The 14,911-nt window shown below is 47.2% G+C and overlaps 1 protein-coding gene across 2 annotated transcripts in view; it reads left to right on the top strand.

Annotated features, from left to right (window-relative positions):
• The window catches only part of DDC (dopa decarboxylase), an 80,103-nt gene that overhangs the window by 36,962 nt on the left and 28,230 nt on the right, over positions 1–14,911 (top strand). For both annotated transcript variants that reach the window (XM_045564733.1, XM_045564734.1), the window contains exon 7: positions 10,702–10,768. In XM_045564733.1, coding sequence (XP_045420689.1) covers positions 10,702–10,768 — 67 coding nt within the window. The remainder of the gene's footprint in view (positions 1–10,701; positions 10,769–14,911) is intronic.

Raw genomic sequence — 14,911 nt, 5'->3', positions numbered from 1 at the left:
CTTTTAAGTTACTGACTGGTGTTCTTTCACTTCAACCTGCAGGACTACCTTTAGCATTTCTCCAATTGCAGATCTAGTGGTAATGAGTGCCCTCAGGTTTTGTTTATCTGGGAATATCTTAATTTCTCCCTCACTTTTGCAGGATATAGGAATCTTGATTGAGTTTGTCTTTTCTTTTAGCACTTTGAATATATCAGCACACTGCATTCTGACCTCCAGAACGTTTTATGAGAAATCTTTTGATAATCTATTGAGTATCCCTTGTATGTGATAAGTTACTTCTCTCTTGATACTTTCAAGAGTCTCTGTTTGTCTTTGGCTTTGACAGTTTGGTTATAATGTGTCTCATTGTGGGTCTCTTTGAGTTCATTCTACTTGGAGATTGTTGAGCATATATATTTCATCAGATTTGGGAGATTTTCAGCCCTTATTTCTTCATTCTCTTTGCTCCTTTCTCTCTCTCTTCTCCTTCTAGACTCCCACAATGTGTCAGTTGGTCAGTCTGATGGTGTTCCACAAATCTCTTATGCTCTGTTCACTTTTCTGGAATCTATTTTCTTTCTGTTCCTCAGACTCAATAATTTCCATTGTCATATCTTCAAATTGATTTATCCTCTGCCTGCTTAAATCTGCCTTTGAGTCCCCGTAGGGAATTTTTCATTTCAGTTATTGTACTTTTCAGCTCCAGAATTTCTGTTTTGTTTCTTTTAGAATTTCTATCTCTGTATTAATATTCTTTATTAATATGAATTATTAATATTCCTTATTAACATTTAATAATATTTGTATGAACAAAATATAATATTCATTTTGTTCATACATTATTTTCTTAACTCTCTCTATGCTTTCCTTTAGTTCTTTTTTTTTTTTCTCGCTCTGTTGCCTGGGCTAGAGTGAGTGCTGTGGCGTCAGCCTAGCTCACAGCAACCTCAAACTCCTGGGCTTAAGTGATCCTCCTGCCTCAGCCTCCCAAGTAGCTGGGACTACAGGCATGTGCCACCATACCCGGCTAATATTTTTTTTTCTATATATATATATTTTTAGTTGGCCAGATAATTTCTTTCTATTTTTAGTAGAGATAGGGTCTCACTCTTACTCAGGCTGGTCTCGAACTCCTGACCTCGAGCAATCCACCCGCCTCAGTCTCCCAGAGTGCTAGGATTATAGGCGTGAGCCACCACACCCTGCCTCCTTTAGTTCTTTAAGCATCTTTAAGACAATTGTTTTAAAGTTTTTTCTAGCACAGCTGTCATAGGTCTTTCTCAGAGACAGTTTCTATTGGTTTATTTCTCTATTGGTTTATTTCTTTCCTTTGAATGGGCCATACTTTCCTGTTTCTTTGTATGATTAGTGATTTTTTGTTGAAAACAACATTGAATGTAATAATATGATAACTCTGAAAAGAAGATTCTCCTCTTTCCCCAGGGTTTACTGTTTTTTGTTTTTATTTTGATTGTCATAGACTGTTCCTGTGCCAAGGATCAGACTTAGGTATAAACTTAAGGTCTTTTCAAGTCTTCTCTGAGCCTGTGTCTTTCCCTGGGTATGTGTGTTTATTTTCTGCTGTGTATGTTGTAGCTTTTGAATATCCAAGTCCTTAGTGTCTGTATCCCACAAAAGGAAAAAAGAAAAATGGAGGGTAGAGGGAAAGGGTGTTGGCCCTTTTAATCCCCTGGAAGTTATAGCTCATTAAATATGAAATGTCCGATTGCTAATCAAAAGTGTAGTTTATTATGTCTCAAACAAGAAGCAGTACCATTAATCAAACTATGCACCTAAGCTATTGACACAGTTTTGTCATCTTAACGGTAGCTTGTTTATGCCAGCAGCAAAGAAACCTGGAGAGTGAGTGGTGATGAAATCCCAAAAGGCTTTCCCCACAGCTTGTTAAGAATTGAATTTTTCCTTCCAAGAAGTGTCCAAAGCCTGAAAGAAGTGGTAGTCAGTTGGTGCAAGGTCTGGTGAATACAGTGGATGACAGAGAGTTTCCAAGTCCAGATGCTACTGTAGTTTGAGCAGCATTGTTTGTGCCACACATGGTCAAGGGTTGTCTTGCAAGAGAATTGGCCTGTCTCTATGAACCAATCTCGCCCACTTATTTCCAAGCATCCTCATCATTTCATCCACTTGGTTGCAGTAGACATCTGCTGTAATCCATGGACTGGGTTTCATGAAGCTGTAGTGAATAATACCAGTGCTGGACAACCAAACAGACACTGTTAGCTTTTTTTGATGAATATTTGGTTTTGGACTTCATCTTGATCCAATCATTGTACCAAATGCTTACAATTGTCAAAAACAATTCATTTTTCATCACATATAACAATACAGTGTAGAAATGGTTTACCTTTATGTTATAAAGTCAAAGAAAGATAAGCTTCAAGATGATTTTTTTATTGACGCTCATTTAATTCACGTGGTACCCATCTATCCAGCTTCATTTCATTTCAAATGGTCCAATATTGTTGGAATAGTAACGTCAAACCTTGCTGCTAATTCACGAGTAAGTTGAGATGGATTCACTTCCATTACAGCTTTCAGCTCATTGTTATCCACCTTGGCTTCAGGTCATCCACATGGCTCATTTTCAAGATTAAATTACCAGAATAGAATTTCTCAAACCATTGACATACTGTGCATTCATTAGCCACATCCTTCCCAAACACTGTTGATATTTCAAATTGTGTGCTGCACTGGACGCAAGACAGAACTTATAATTGAAAATAACAAAAATTTTTGACTTATCCATGGTTTCACAAAAATTGCTCTAAAAAACAATTTGAAAGATAATCACAAGCCAAAACGTGTGTTTGAAACACTGAGGATGTACCTTCACAATAAAAATAAAACAAGAAGTGTCAAAGTGAAATGTCAGAGATATCAACTACCAAACTTAGTACTTAAGGAAATCGGACATTTCATACTTAATATTAATACTTCAGCTGGAGGGGGAGGGGCCTGCAGCAATGGGCAGGGGTGGGCAACAACAACGACTCCCACCTCTCTGTACCTGACCTGGAAACAGTAACCAGCAGTCAGAGCACAGATCCCCAATATTTTGAGGACAGGTTCCTTTTCCCTCACTTTGGCTCCTACAAACTCTGTGCAAGTTTCTTCAGGGACACATGCTCACCCCCCCAAGGGGGATGGGTTGCTACTACTGTGCTAAGAGCTAAAGTAGACTGAAATTAACCTCATTTTTCCATCCAAATCTTACCCTAGAAGTTGCAAGCCTTCAATAGACTGCAGAGTTTCAAAATAATTACATCAGACAGATTCTGCCAATGCATTTGCTGTCTAGGTAGAGAGACGCTTCCTACTGCTCCGACCTCACCATCTTCCCTTGGTCCCCTGTCTGTCATCCTCCTCTTCCTCCCTGACACTTTTCTTTGATAATTTCCTTGATCCACTTTGTGTAAAATTAATATAGTTATTCCTTCTTTATTTTGATTAATGTTAACATTGTATGTTGTTCTACATCCCTATACCTTTAATCTGTGTCTTGATATTTAAAGTAGATTTCTTATATACAAAATATGTTTAGGTCTTTTTTTCTTTCACTCTGACAGTCTCTGTGTTTTAATTAGTATATTTAGACCATTGACATTTAAAGTGTTTATTGATATAGTTGAATAAATATTTATTCAACTTGCTATTTGCTCTCTTATTCTTTGTTTCTTTTTTGGCTTTCCATTATTCCTTGACTTCTCTTGTTTTAACTGAGTCTTTTATATGATTCCATTCTTTCCCCTCTTTTAGCATGTGAACATTTCTTCATTTTTAGCTTTTTTTAGTGGTTGCCCTTGAGTTTGCAGTACACATTTACAACTCATTCACGTCCTCTTTCAAGTAATCCTACACCACTTCATGGGTAGTACAAGTAGTGCCTTACAACAGCGTTCTGTCATTGTGTTATTAACATCACTGATATTCATTTGGCATTGCTGGTATAAGATTCCAGCTCACTTATCCATAAGCTATGATCACTAAATGCATACTTGCTCTTGTTTCGAATAAACTGTTACCCATTAGATCAATTAAGAACAAGAAAAATAAAATATTTTATTTTATCTTCATCAATTCTTCCTGTAATGCTCTTCCTTTATGTAGATCCAGGTTTCTGACCTATATCATCTTCCATCCTTCTGAAGAATTTCTCTTGTCTGAAAAAGCCTTTATTTTTCCTTCACTTTTAAAGGAGAATTTCATTGAACCCAGGATTCTAGGTTGGTGGTTCTTTACTTTCAATGCTTTCGATATTTCACTCCACTGTTTTTGCCTGCGTAATTTTTAAAGCAAAGCCTGATGCAATTCTTACCTTTGCTGCTCTGTAGATGAGGTGTTTCTTTGCTTCTGATTCTCAAAACCTGTGCTGGCTTCCCGGCCTCTGCACGGGACCCTCTGCCTCACGTGGCAGCCTCTCCTCGCTCAGAAGCTGAGGAACCAGCAAGGCCTCAGGGGAAGCAGGAGCAGGTGAGACGCACCTTCTCTCCTGGCCCTGGGCCAGCTCTTGGCCCCCTGACGCTCTCAACGCCCACTCTGATGTGGCTGGAATGTTTCAGGTGTTTGTCTGGGACTGTTAGCTTGCTGCACGCTAGTCCCTCCTAACTGGAAGCCAGACTGGAAATGCAAATTACCACAACAGTGTGTCATTGTGAAGGATAATTTTCTTTTTGGTTTTTATTATTGTACCACATTTTTTTTGCTGATTATAAGTATTATCCACCTTATAAAATTGATAATTATAAGAGAGTATAAAAAGGAAAATAAAAGAGGAAAAGTATGTTTAACATTTTGGTTTACATATTTTTAGCCCCGTTCTCTGCACACGTTGACATATATTTATTTATATATTTGTTGCATACATTGAATTGTGATTTTCTTTCTTTACCTCAAATATTACAGGCATTTTTTCAGGTCATTACATATTATATAAAAGTGTTCTTCTGCTAAAAAGTTGCATAGATCTCCATTATATCTCTGTCTTACCCATCTCTCTCTCTCATATATACATATGTGTACACACACACGTGCACACACATATATAACATAAATAAATATAAATATAATTCCTTGAATAGGAATTCACATGTATATGTAAACTTAGCAATATCCTAATGTTAGACATTTGGGATACATATGTTACATACTTTCTTATAGTAATTGGCAAATTTAAACATTTTTATTTATTTACTTATTTGCTTATTTTATTAATACAGCAATTCCTCGAGAACAGTTATAGCACTGGAATTAGTTGATCAAAGGATAGTTTTTTCCAAGACTTTTGATACACCCTGTCATATTCCCCTCCAGAAAAGTTGTACCAATTTATACCAAAGTTTCTTTATGACAAAGTTATTGAAAGTAAAGATGGGCTTTCCCTAAGAGCAGCAGGCAGTCAAGGAAGGATTTTTATACCAGGGAGTGACACGATCAGATTTATAATATCCAAAGCACCTCCGGCACCTGAGCGGCACATTGCGGGTGCTGGGATGCGCTGGCGCATAGCGCTTAGGGGAAATGCGTCTCCAGACATCTGTCCATTATGACAAAGCCCTAAAATCAGGGCGATGGTCTTCCATTCTCGTCAGTCCAGAGTGGCCCTATAGAAATAACGTCATATGTTCTAATGGCTTTATCTGGGGAGAGGGGAAGATGCTGGTAAGTGTGGTCTGTCACCCGCATCTTCTTTGTCCTTCACCCCCTTACAGAGTGGCCATTAACAATTAACAGCCAACACTTGTAGAGATCATGAATTATTATAGAACATTGCTTATCTGAAAAATATTCAGTGAGGCCTTCCAAACCGGGTTTGCCCATGGGAGTGTGTGTGATGTGAAAGTCACCCAGCGCATGCGTCAGGCACCCAGAAGTGAGCAGGGATGGCTGGTGGGAAGGAGGGACTCGCAGGAGGTGGGTAGATTAAGTACTCTGTGGCAAATTTGCTGATGATAATGAGGGTATGGATGAAAATAACAGCAATGGATATGAAAAGAAAGGAATGGACTTGAATGACCTTCAAGAAGGAAAGTCTTTGGGTCCTGGTGACTAATTGAACATAGGAAGTGAGGGAGGAGATCAGAATGATGTCCACAGCTCTCCCTCGTGGGGAGCAGTTGCTGGAGAGAGCGCCGGGCGTGGGAGCGTGTGCTGCGACAGGGCCTTGTGCATGTGGCGTTCACGTGTGCAAGCCAGGGGCCAGCTGGGGGAGACGCTGGTACTGAGAGGAGACCACACATTTCATTGAGAGGAGCAAAACCAACCTTCATTTTCCTCAAGGAAGCAGACCAGATTAATATGCCACTGTGGGAACTTTGCCCGAAAGACCAAAGTTCTGGAACCATGTTTGGGAGCCTCTGTGATATTCTGCTGGCAGAAGCCTCAGACGGGGCTTCCGTATATCGGAGCAGAGGCAGGGAGCTTCCCCAGCTCCGCACTCCTGTGCTGGTGCGCTCCGTGGACGCTTGATTCCCGTAGACTGGCCCCTACGCCGGCCCGTGCCAGCCCTGGAGCTGTGTGACGAGCCGTGCTCCCCTTCCTTGTGGCGTGTTCTTGGTGGGGAAGCCAGACGAGCCCCCAGTGTCTGCGCCGTTTGATGAGTGCTGCGTGGGTATGCGGGGGTAGAGGATCCGGGAGCTGCTGCTAAGACACGAGAGAAGCTGTCAGGGGATATGCAGGCAGGGGCTCCTGGGCGCGGTGTCTCTTGTTGAAGGAAGGAATACTGCAAAGGTACAGACATGTGAAAGGACACGGGATAGCCCAGGAAATGCAACCGGATTGTTCTCTTAAACGGGCAGCTGAGGGATCGCGACGCTGGAGGGAGAGCTGGGGCCCAGGTCAGGGAAGGGTCGGAGCTTGAGCCTGTCTCACGGCCCAGTGTGTCTGGGGGCTGTGCCTGTGCACATGCAGACTGACTGTGTGCATCCGTCTGGGATACAGGCACACGGACTTCATTATCTTCCCAAAGTGGTTGCAGACCCCTCAAAATTCAACTCCCACTGCTGAGAGCAAGGGGCACATTTGGCAGCGTTTGACCCAGAAAAGCTGAATCGCTGCCCTTCCATATGCCAACCTGCGGCTTGTGATAAAGTTTCTCTTTCTTCCTCATGGCGGTTTGCTTTGCTGATGAGCTCACTTGGTAAAAGTCAGGCCACAGGCAGAGGGCAATGCCTGCGAGGCACATACATGAGGAGAGCGCCGGCCAATGGGGCAAGCACGCGGGGGAGGAGGCCACGCCGGGCTCTGTCACTGCAGGAAGCCTGTGGGTTCTCAGAGATGGAGGCCCTCTCACCGTCCCTGCCCCGCCTCCCCTGCACAAATGTGATTATGTCTCTGCAGAGCAGGCGGCAATCAGGTTAGCGTCACTGAGCAATGCTGAGCTGGGGTAATCAGAGCCCAGAGCGGAACAGGTGCTGCTTTAAAGTGGCTTCTGAGAATTAGGACAGGCTGACTCGTAGCTCAGTGCCACGTAGACAAACCATTGAGCACACTGTCCATGCAGTGCCCTACGGCTTCATCAGCCTGGCACGTCCTCCCCAAGAGCCTGGATCTCTGCTGCCCACCCCCAGGCTATCCTCTTGAGCAGCAAAATGCCTGAGCTTGTTGGAAGGGCCTCTGGCATGGCCCAGGGCACGGGGTTCTTTACCTGGTGGTTCAGAGGCTGGGGCCCCAGGGGTCCCGTCTGCCCAAGGTGTTATAGGACAAGAGTTGACCAAACCTGGGGTCACCTTTGGTCTGCTCCTGCCTATCTATGTGTCCTTGGACAATTACCTACCTCTCAGAACCTTGCTTAAGTCAATTGTAAAGTTGATCATAAACGTATCTATCCCATAAGGTTGTTGTCATGATTAAATATACAGGAAAAGCTGCCAGCACCAGGCCTGCTATGGAGTGAGCTCTCAGAAAATGTCACCGATTCTTATTCTCACCCAAGGCCATTCCAGCACAAGGCAGGAGTTTATTGTTTCTATTTAATACAAAAATGTTTCATACTAAGAACAAAACATCAGTAATTACATACCAATCTAAGAATAAAAGTTTGTTAACCCAAATCTCATCTACAGTATTAATATTTGGTGAACATCATTGTAAATACTCTTCTACGTACACACTAATAGATAGAAAATAATCTTAACAAGGGGATATTTAGCACATGTGATTATAATAATAGAAGTTATTGCATTTAGTTCAATTAGTATTTAATTGAGAAAAATGAGATGAAATCGAAGGATTCGCTGAACTACGGATATGTCCTTTCTAAGAGACTCAAACTTGAGAAAATAAATTACAAGCAATATTAATCTTGCTGAGTCATTCTGCATTTTTATTTTTGACTACATAATTTTTACTATTCTCTTGACAACATAGACGAGACATTTTAAGAGGGTCATGCTCCACCCACTAAGCCAGCCGGACGCCTTAGAGCATTTTAGTATTCAATTATATATCAGGATGAAATTGCAAATACCAGAGAAAAATAACAAACACGCTGACTTGAATTCCCACTAAATGACTCAGCTTGTCAGAAGGAAGCGACTGTGGAGAATTCTCGACGCTTGACGCGGGAAGGGGGTGCACAGAGGTCGAGAGAGAGGGGGCTGGAAGTACCGGGGGATTGCTGAGGTGCAGAGCAGCTAAGCGCACCCGCACCTTTCAGTCTGCGTTTCTCCTGTAAGTGAGAAAACAGGAACTCAGCCAGGTGCCAGTGGGACACAGAGCCGGGCCTCTGTCCCAGGGCGTCGTGCCCAAGTACATGGCTTATCTGCCTGTGGATTAATAATGCCTTTTTCCTGCCTGTGTTTCTGATGCTTTGCCATCCTGGGGCCTTGCTGACCCAGGCGGACTACCTCTCAGAAGGTTAGCAGCCTCCTAGAGATAGAAAGGGACATGAAGGGACTGCAAGTGCACTTTCATACGCAGGCCAAGCAGAGCCTACAGCCCACCCCCTCCTCCACGGGGCTCTCACCAGCTGGGCCGCCATCACCCCGGGGCCAGCTACAGACAACTAGAGGCAGCCCCTACACCCCAGAGCCCACTGGACCCACTCACATGAGCCAGTCCTAAGCCTGTGCACCCTGCCATGCCCTGTTCTTCCCATGGAAACCGATAACGGCCTCTGCCCCTGTTTTCCCCTTATCTCCTCTGCCTCCTGAGGCCCTGGTGCTCCTTCCTGCGCCCTCCCCCGCGGCGTGCTGCGCCCCTCCTCTTAGGAACTGTGCGTAGCCCTGTCTTCAGTGGCAGTCATCTCCCCGTCTGCTGGGCTCACCAGACCTGAGTAACAATAACACTTACACGTTTATGCTGCGCTTGAGGGTAGCCCCTGGGGGCCTGACCCGCCTTGGGCACAGCACAGTGACACAGAGAGCCAGAGGGACCACATTCCGTGACTGGGCACGGGAGGGCTCTAGTTCCTGGGCAGGGACAGCTCTCTGGGAGGCAGTGCCGCGTCCCTCTGCAGCGGGCGGCTCTGAGAGCAGCAGGCGGGCCATCGTGATGAGCCTTTGCAGGGCAGGCGCCGGGCCACCTTGCCAAGGGCACCCTCACTTGGCTTCCAGGTGAAACGCAGGCGGTAAGTGAAAGGGAACCAGACAGGCCTCTGACTGGGGTTCTTACATATGAATTTGTGACCTTTCCGCCTTCATCCTCAGAAAAACATTCATTACCCAGACAGTACATGGCATCTGTAAATCAGTTAGGAGCTTTGAGTTTGCAGACATAATGTGCATTTTGACTATCTGGAGAGTTTCAATTCGGCAAATGTGTTTCAGCATCTCAGTGTCCAGCAAAGTGCGAATTCCCAGCCACACAAATGACAGGAGCATCGTGGGTCTAGCGGCAGAGACAGACACGTGCAGGAATAACACGCATTGGGCTGTGCAAGTGTTAGCCCGGCACCACCAGGCACGCAGAGGACATGAGCTGGCACGGTGACTTCTGGGCCACATTTTCCAGTGGTGTGACCAACGGCACTCACCGCTTTCTCAGAACACCCCTTGTGGAATCATAGTCAATGTCAGTAGTGTTTTCTCCTGAACGTTTTGAGGATTGAAGTTGACCTTTGGGAGCAGGGTCATTCAGAAAGAGAAAGGCAGTAGATTAAAGCTAGCAAATGATACTCTTGCTCAAAACCCTGGTGTGGCTCTTCACTGATGCCAAAGGCTGTTCTAAAAGCAGCATTCCAAGAATGCCTTGCGCAATCCCAGCCCGCTGGAGTGTCATTTCTGCTGTCCTGCTCTGTGCACCGGGCACAGGTGCACGCATGTACACGTGTGTGCACACATACACACGCTCCCCAAACTAGGAGAAAACACCCAGGCTTCCGATTTCTACCAGAACATAGTTACTAGTAGTTCTATATGCTACTATATTCAATATATATATTTATCTTCACAAAGCGGAATATAGCAACAGCTGTCCAGAGAGCCCAGTGCTTCCTTTGGCCCCCAAGACACCAACCATGGCAAGTTCCATTTCTGACCTCACAGCTTTATTTTTTTCTGCAAATGTTTTTCTCTTAATCTGTTAGGATATTTTCACCCAAAGATTAAATGTGCATCTATGGGTTTACGTCTGCATTTAGCACACATTCATGGAGCACTCCATTCAACACCCTGGGTAGAGCCCTGGGCAGCAGTTGTGTGTGTGGAGGTTGCAGCGATGACTTGCCCAGGGCTAAGAGGCTGTCTGCTTTTTACTCTCCAGGTGGTTGCTACGCTGGGGACCACATCCTGCTGCTCCTTTGACAACCTCTTAGAAGTGGGCCCTCTCTGTAAGTATCTGATTCAATTCGCTCTGTGGAAAACATTCTCAGTGTATGGGAAATCTAGCAGACCCTGTTCTTGGGCTCTCCTTGTCATTAAGTTCATATTATGATGATTTGTCAGACTCTTCTTGCATTGGCAATAACACAAACCTCAGCAGTTTGAGCTCCACAGATTCAGAGTTTGGGCTAATTGGACAAGAGCTGAGCGCTATTTGTAAGAAAAATATTCCAAGCAATGTAATGATGACATAAAATTGCAGGCTCTGTTGGCCCTGTTAAGGAGAATAAACTCTTTAAAGTCTTAGTACAACAACCCTCACGTGAAGGTCATGTAGTACATGACGTGAGAATCATCCATGCTTGAAGTTAATCTTTTGGCATATCCATTTTTAGCCTTTTTGGAATCACTAAATGTATTAATAGTTAAGTCAATGGCTTAATATAATTTAGCAAATCTATATGATAAAACTAGATTTCTCCAAAGAATACTTTGTGCTTCAGATGCTTTCCTGGGTCCCTCTCATCTCTCTTTCCCTCAGGCAGAGCCTTTAGGTTTTCTCATCTAGACTAGAATTCTGTGTTGTCAAAAGGTGACACATGCATAGGCAGCTATGTTTCTAACGTTTCACCTTAGACGTGACTCTGGGGCCGCTGCAGGCCTTGGAGCTGTCCTGTGGGCGGGAGGGCTCTCCCTTGGGCAGGGACACCGTCCCTGGGGGATGTGAACGCTCCGATGGCTCCGCTCCAGGGGAGCTGCCTGAGTCAGGGCCTCAGACCACACGCTGGGGGCCTGTGCCAGAGACCACGTCGCCTGCTCGCAGTTGTCTTCAAACTCAGCCTGCCGAAGCCGAGCACAAGTCTCACTGCTGCTGTCCCAAGACTGGGCCGTGGTCCCATCAGAGGAGCGGGTCCTCCTTGCCTGGGCCCTCAGGCTCCCGCCTTGTGGCCGGCAGCTGGGGAGGGCAGTAATCGAGGTACTCATGGCGTAGGGGACAGACGAGCTGTGGTCCAGCCCAAGCGCAGCCCTGAAAGCTGAGAGCCTTAAGTTCTGAGCTGCGTTTGCTCCTTCTGTAAAATGGAGAGAAAAAGCAACACTTGTAATTTTAAAACAACAATGTTCCCCTCACAGGATTGTTCATAGGACAAGTTCATGCAGGGAAAATGTGCTATCCCAAAGATAGAGCGTATTGCTATGCCACAAGGAAGGCGACACTGGTAACCGGCCAACCGGCCATGAGAACTGAGACGAGATCCCATCTCAAAAAAAAAAAAAAAAGAGAGAGAGGAAGTCGGGAGTGCATGGATTTGCCTGTTGGCACAGGTTTTTGCCTTGCCGTTTATGACCTGTGGCAGACATCTGGAAGGACAACTGGCTGCAGCCAGTTGTGCCTGGCCCGGGGCTGGAGAGATGGGGCAGGACCAGCCAATCAGAACTGCGGCCTCGGTGTTGGCCTCATTCGCCGTGAACCGTCATCTACTCAGCCAAGCAACTTGGCGTCCTCTGACTCAGATGTCAGGCTAAGAACTGAATGTCCTGGCCAGTGGCCGGCTGATGTAATTCCCCAGGGCCACTGGATTTAGAGGGCTGAGGTCTTCTGCTGGACAGAGCCCACGTGGCCCGCTGTCCCTGGAGCCCAGCTCTGGCTGCCCGCTGGCCCAGGGCGATGACAGCCAGCAGTGGCACCTGCAGGTCACAGTCCCCTGGACAGGTCCAGCTCAGGTGTCCTGCTGTCCTGGGGCTCCCTATGCGGGCTGCAGACAAAGCTGGATTTGTGGTTGGTTTGGTTCTCAACACAGAACTTGCTTCTGGAGCTGTGCAAAGGAGGTGACGTGGGCCAACACCAAAACCCTTTTGTTCATTGCTGAAGTTTAGACAGAGGTCAATGGTCAAAATCGTGACAATTATATTTTTATTGATGGTAATATTACTGTCATTAGTGCTTAACAATTAAGTCAGCACCGTCGTACCTGTTCTCTTGTCCGATCCCATTTACCTGTCACCAGATATTTACTTTCTTCAACTCCAGACAGGGCTATTCTGGGATCATGAGCTGACCTTAATCTATAGTAGGATTAGAATAATCTATTAAAATAATTCATATAAATTATTTACCCACCATCATCTGAGAAAGAAAACACATCAGAAGATGTTTTTCTCAAATTGCTGCCTTAGGAAAGACATTTTCTTTTTAGTGCTTTTAGAATGATTCACCAGAGAGGCTGTGTAAATTGGTCCGCTTGGACAGATCAGTTGTCTGGCAGGCTGTGCTGAGAAGAGGATGAGATACGAAAAATGGATAATTGAAGTCAGTTAGGTGCCAGGCGAGAACGTGGGAGAACTGAGGACAGGGGTCCTGGCTGAGCGGGAGAGGCCGTCTCAGGGAGTCGGGAGGACGGCGCAGGGCAGGGCCAGCAGCCACAGCCGCGTCCTGTGTCCCCAGGATGGCTGGGGGGAGCCATGTGGCTGGAGGGGCAGCCGGGCCTGGCCACCACGTTCTAAGGAAGCCTTGTAAGGACACAGGCCCGGCAGCAGGAGGCTGGTGGCCGTCCCTCAGTGCTGGATGTTCCCCGGTGCCTGCAATTCCCCCAGCTCTGGCCGAGGGTCTCTGTGTCCACGTGATGCCTAGCGGGGCACCTGTGCCCGAGGGCCAGAGGGCAGAGTGCACTGTCACATATGCCGTGCGGAGCACAGAGGTGGTGCCAAGGACTCTTTGCTTCCCGGTGAGAACGAGAGAAGCCCCTGTGGAGTCTACTCCTGGTGGTCATCACTGAGCTCCCTTCCGTGGGAGTGTTAGGCCAACGATAAGCCTGGAGGGAACAGCGGCCCCCACAAGGCCACTGCTGGAGACATGAAAGCATTTCAAAGTTCTGACTGCCTTGGATCTTCAGGATTAAAGCCCTCAGGACACACTTCACCCAAATCAAATGTGTCCTGAGGACTGGATGCCGCCCTGCTGGGGAACAGGAGGCCAGAGATCCTGGAGCAGCGTGGCCCTGAAGCAAGGTTTGCAGGTGGAGGTGCCACCTCCCCCGGAATCAGCCTCTCCTGGCACTTGCATGACCCCACATGCCGTGGCAGCCAGCCAGGAAGAGCCAGGGTCTTAGGATGACAGGCAGCGTCTCTCTGGAGAGTCAGGGGGCGGTGACGAGGTGGCCATCACTGCCATAGCTCAGATATGCCGCCAGGCCAACAGGAACCTCGGGCTCCTTCGTAGGAGAGGCGTACAATTCCGTGCTGGCTGTGGTCTGAATGTTTGTGTCCCCCAACTCCGTGTGCTGGGATCCTAAGCTAAGCGATGGTATTAGGGGGTGGGGCCTTCGGGAGGCGGTCAGCCAGGGGGTGGAGTCCTCGCCACTGGGATTAGCGCCCCCACCAAAGAGGCCCCAGAGAGGCACCGCGCCCCACTGCACACTGCCCAAAGCCATGATGGACCCACTGGTCCTGCAGATGCAGGTGACGCTATGACACCTGACACCTATGACGCGGGGCCCTGACACCAGCACCCCTCCCTGTGAGGGGCAGGGTGGCCTGTGTCCTCTCTGCCATCCTTCACCCTTACCTATTCCATGGCTGTGCTGGTGCCGAGGGTGGGAACAGCCGCGGAAGTCGCATTTATTCCTGGAGGACTTTGCCGGGTGTCCTGAGAGGCACATTGCGCGCACTGCCCCGTTTACCCCTCGGGGCTCCGGGCACCGTGTTCACCTCCATCTCGCCTCTGGGGAGGACGAGGCTGGGGGAGGCAGGTGTGGGCCCACGCCGGTGGCCGGCTGCAGACGGGAGTCGAGCCCAGGAGTGTCTGCCCTGGGGGACGGGATGGGAGGGTGGGCCCGGCACGGCTGTCCTGCCCCAGGGGAGGCAGAAACCCGGTTCACGAAGGGATGACTGAAGGCCGTGGGAAGTGAATGACTTAACTGCCCTGTGGGGATGGAGCGGCACAGACAGGGACAGGGTGGCCTGTGTCCACGTCCTCCCTCAGGTGACATTTGTGGGGAGGACGTGAGAGTGGTTAGCAAGGGGCGTCCAGGCAGGAATTCCCCGGTGGGTGACGTGAGGGAGAACAGAAAATGGCGGTGCCACTGGAGTAAAACGTGGGTGGGTGAGCCCAGGGTCAGGGGACACTGGTCCCCAAGAGCCAAGCTGAGCGGTGA

This window comes from Lemur catta, chromosome 11 (assembly GCF_020740605.2).
Source record: "Lemur catta isolate mLemCat1 chromosome 11, mLemCat1.pri, whole genome shotgun sequence".
Classification (NCBI taxonomy): Eukaryota; Metazoa; Chordata; class Mammalia; order Primates; family Lemuridae; genus Lemur; species Lemur catta.
This window is presented reverse-complemented; position numbering and strand designations above follow the sequence as displayed.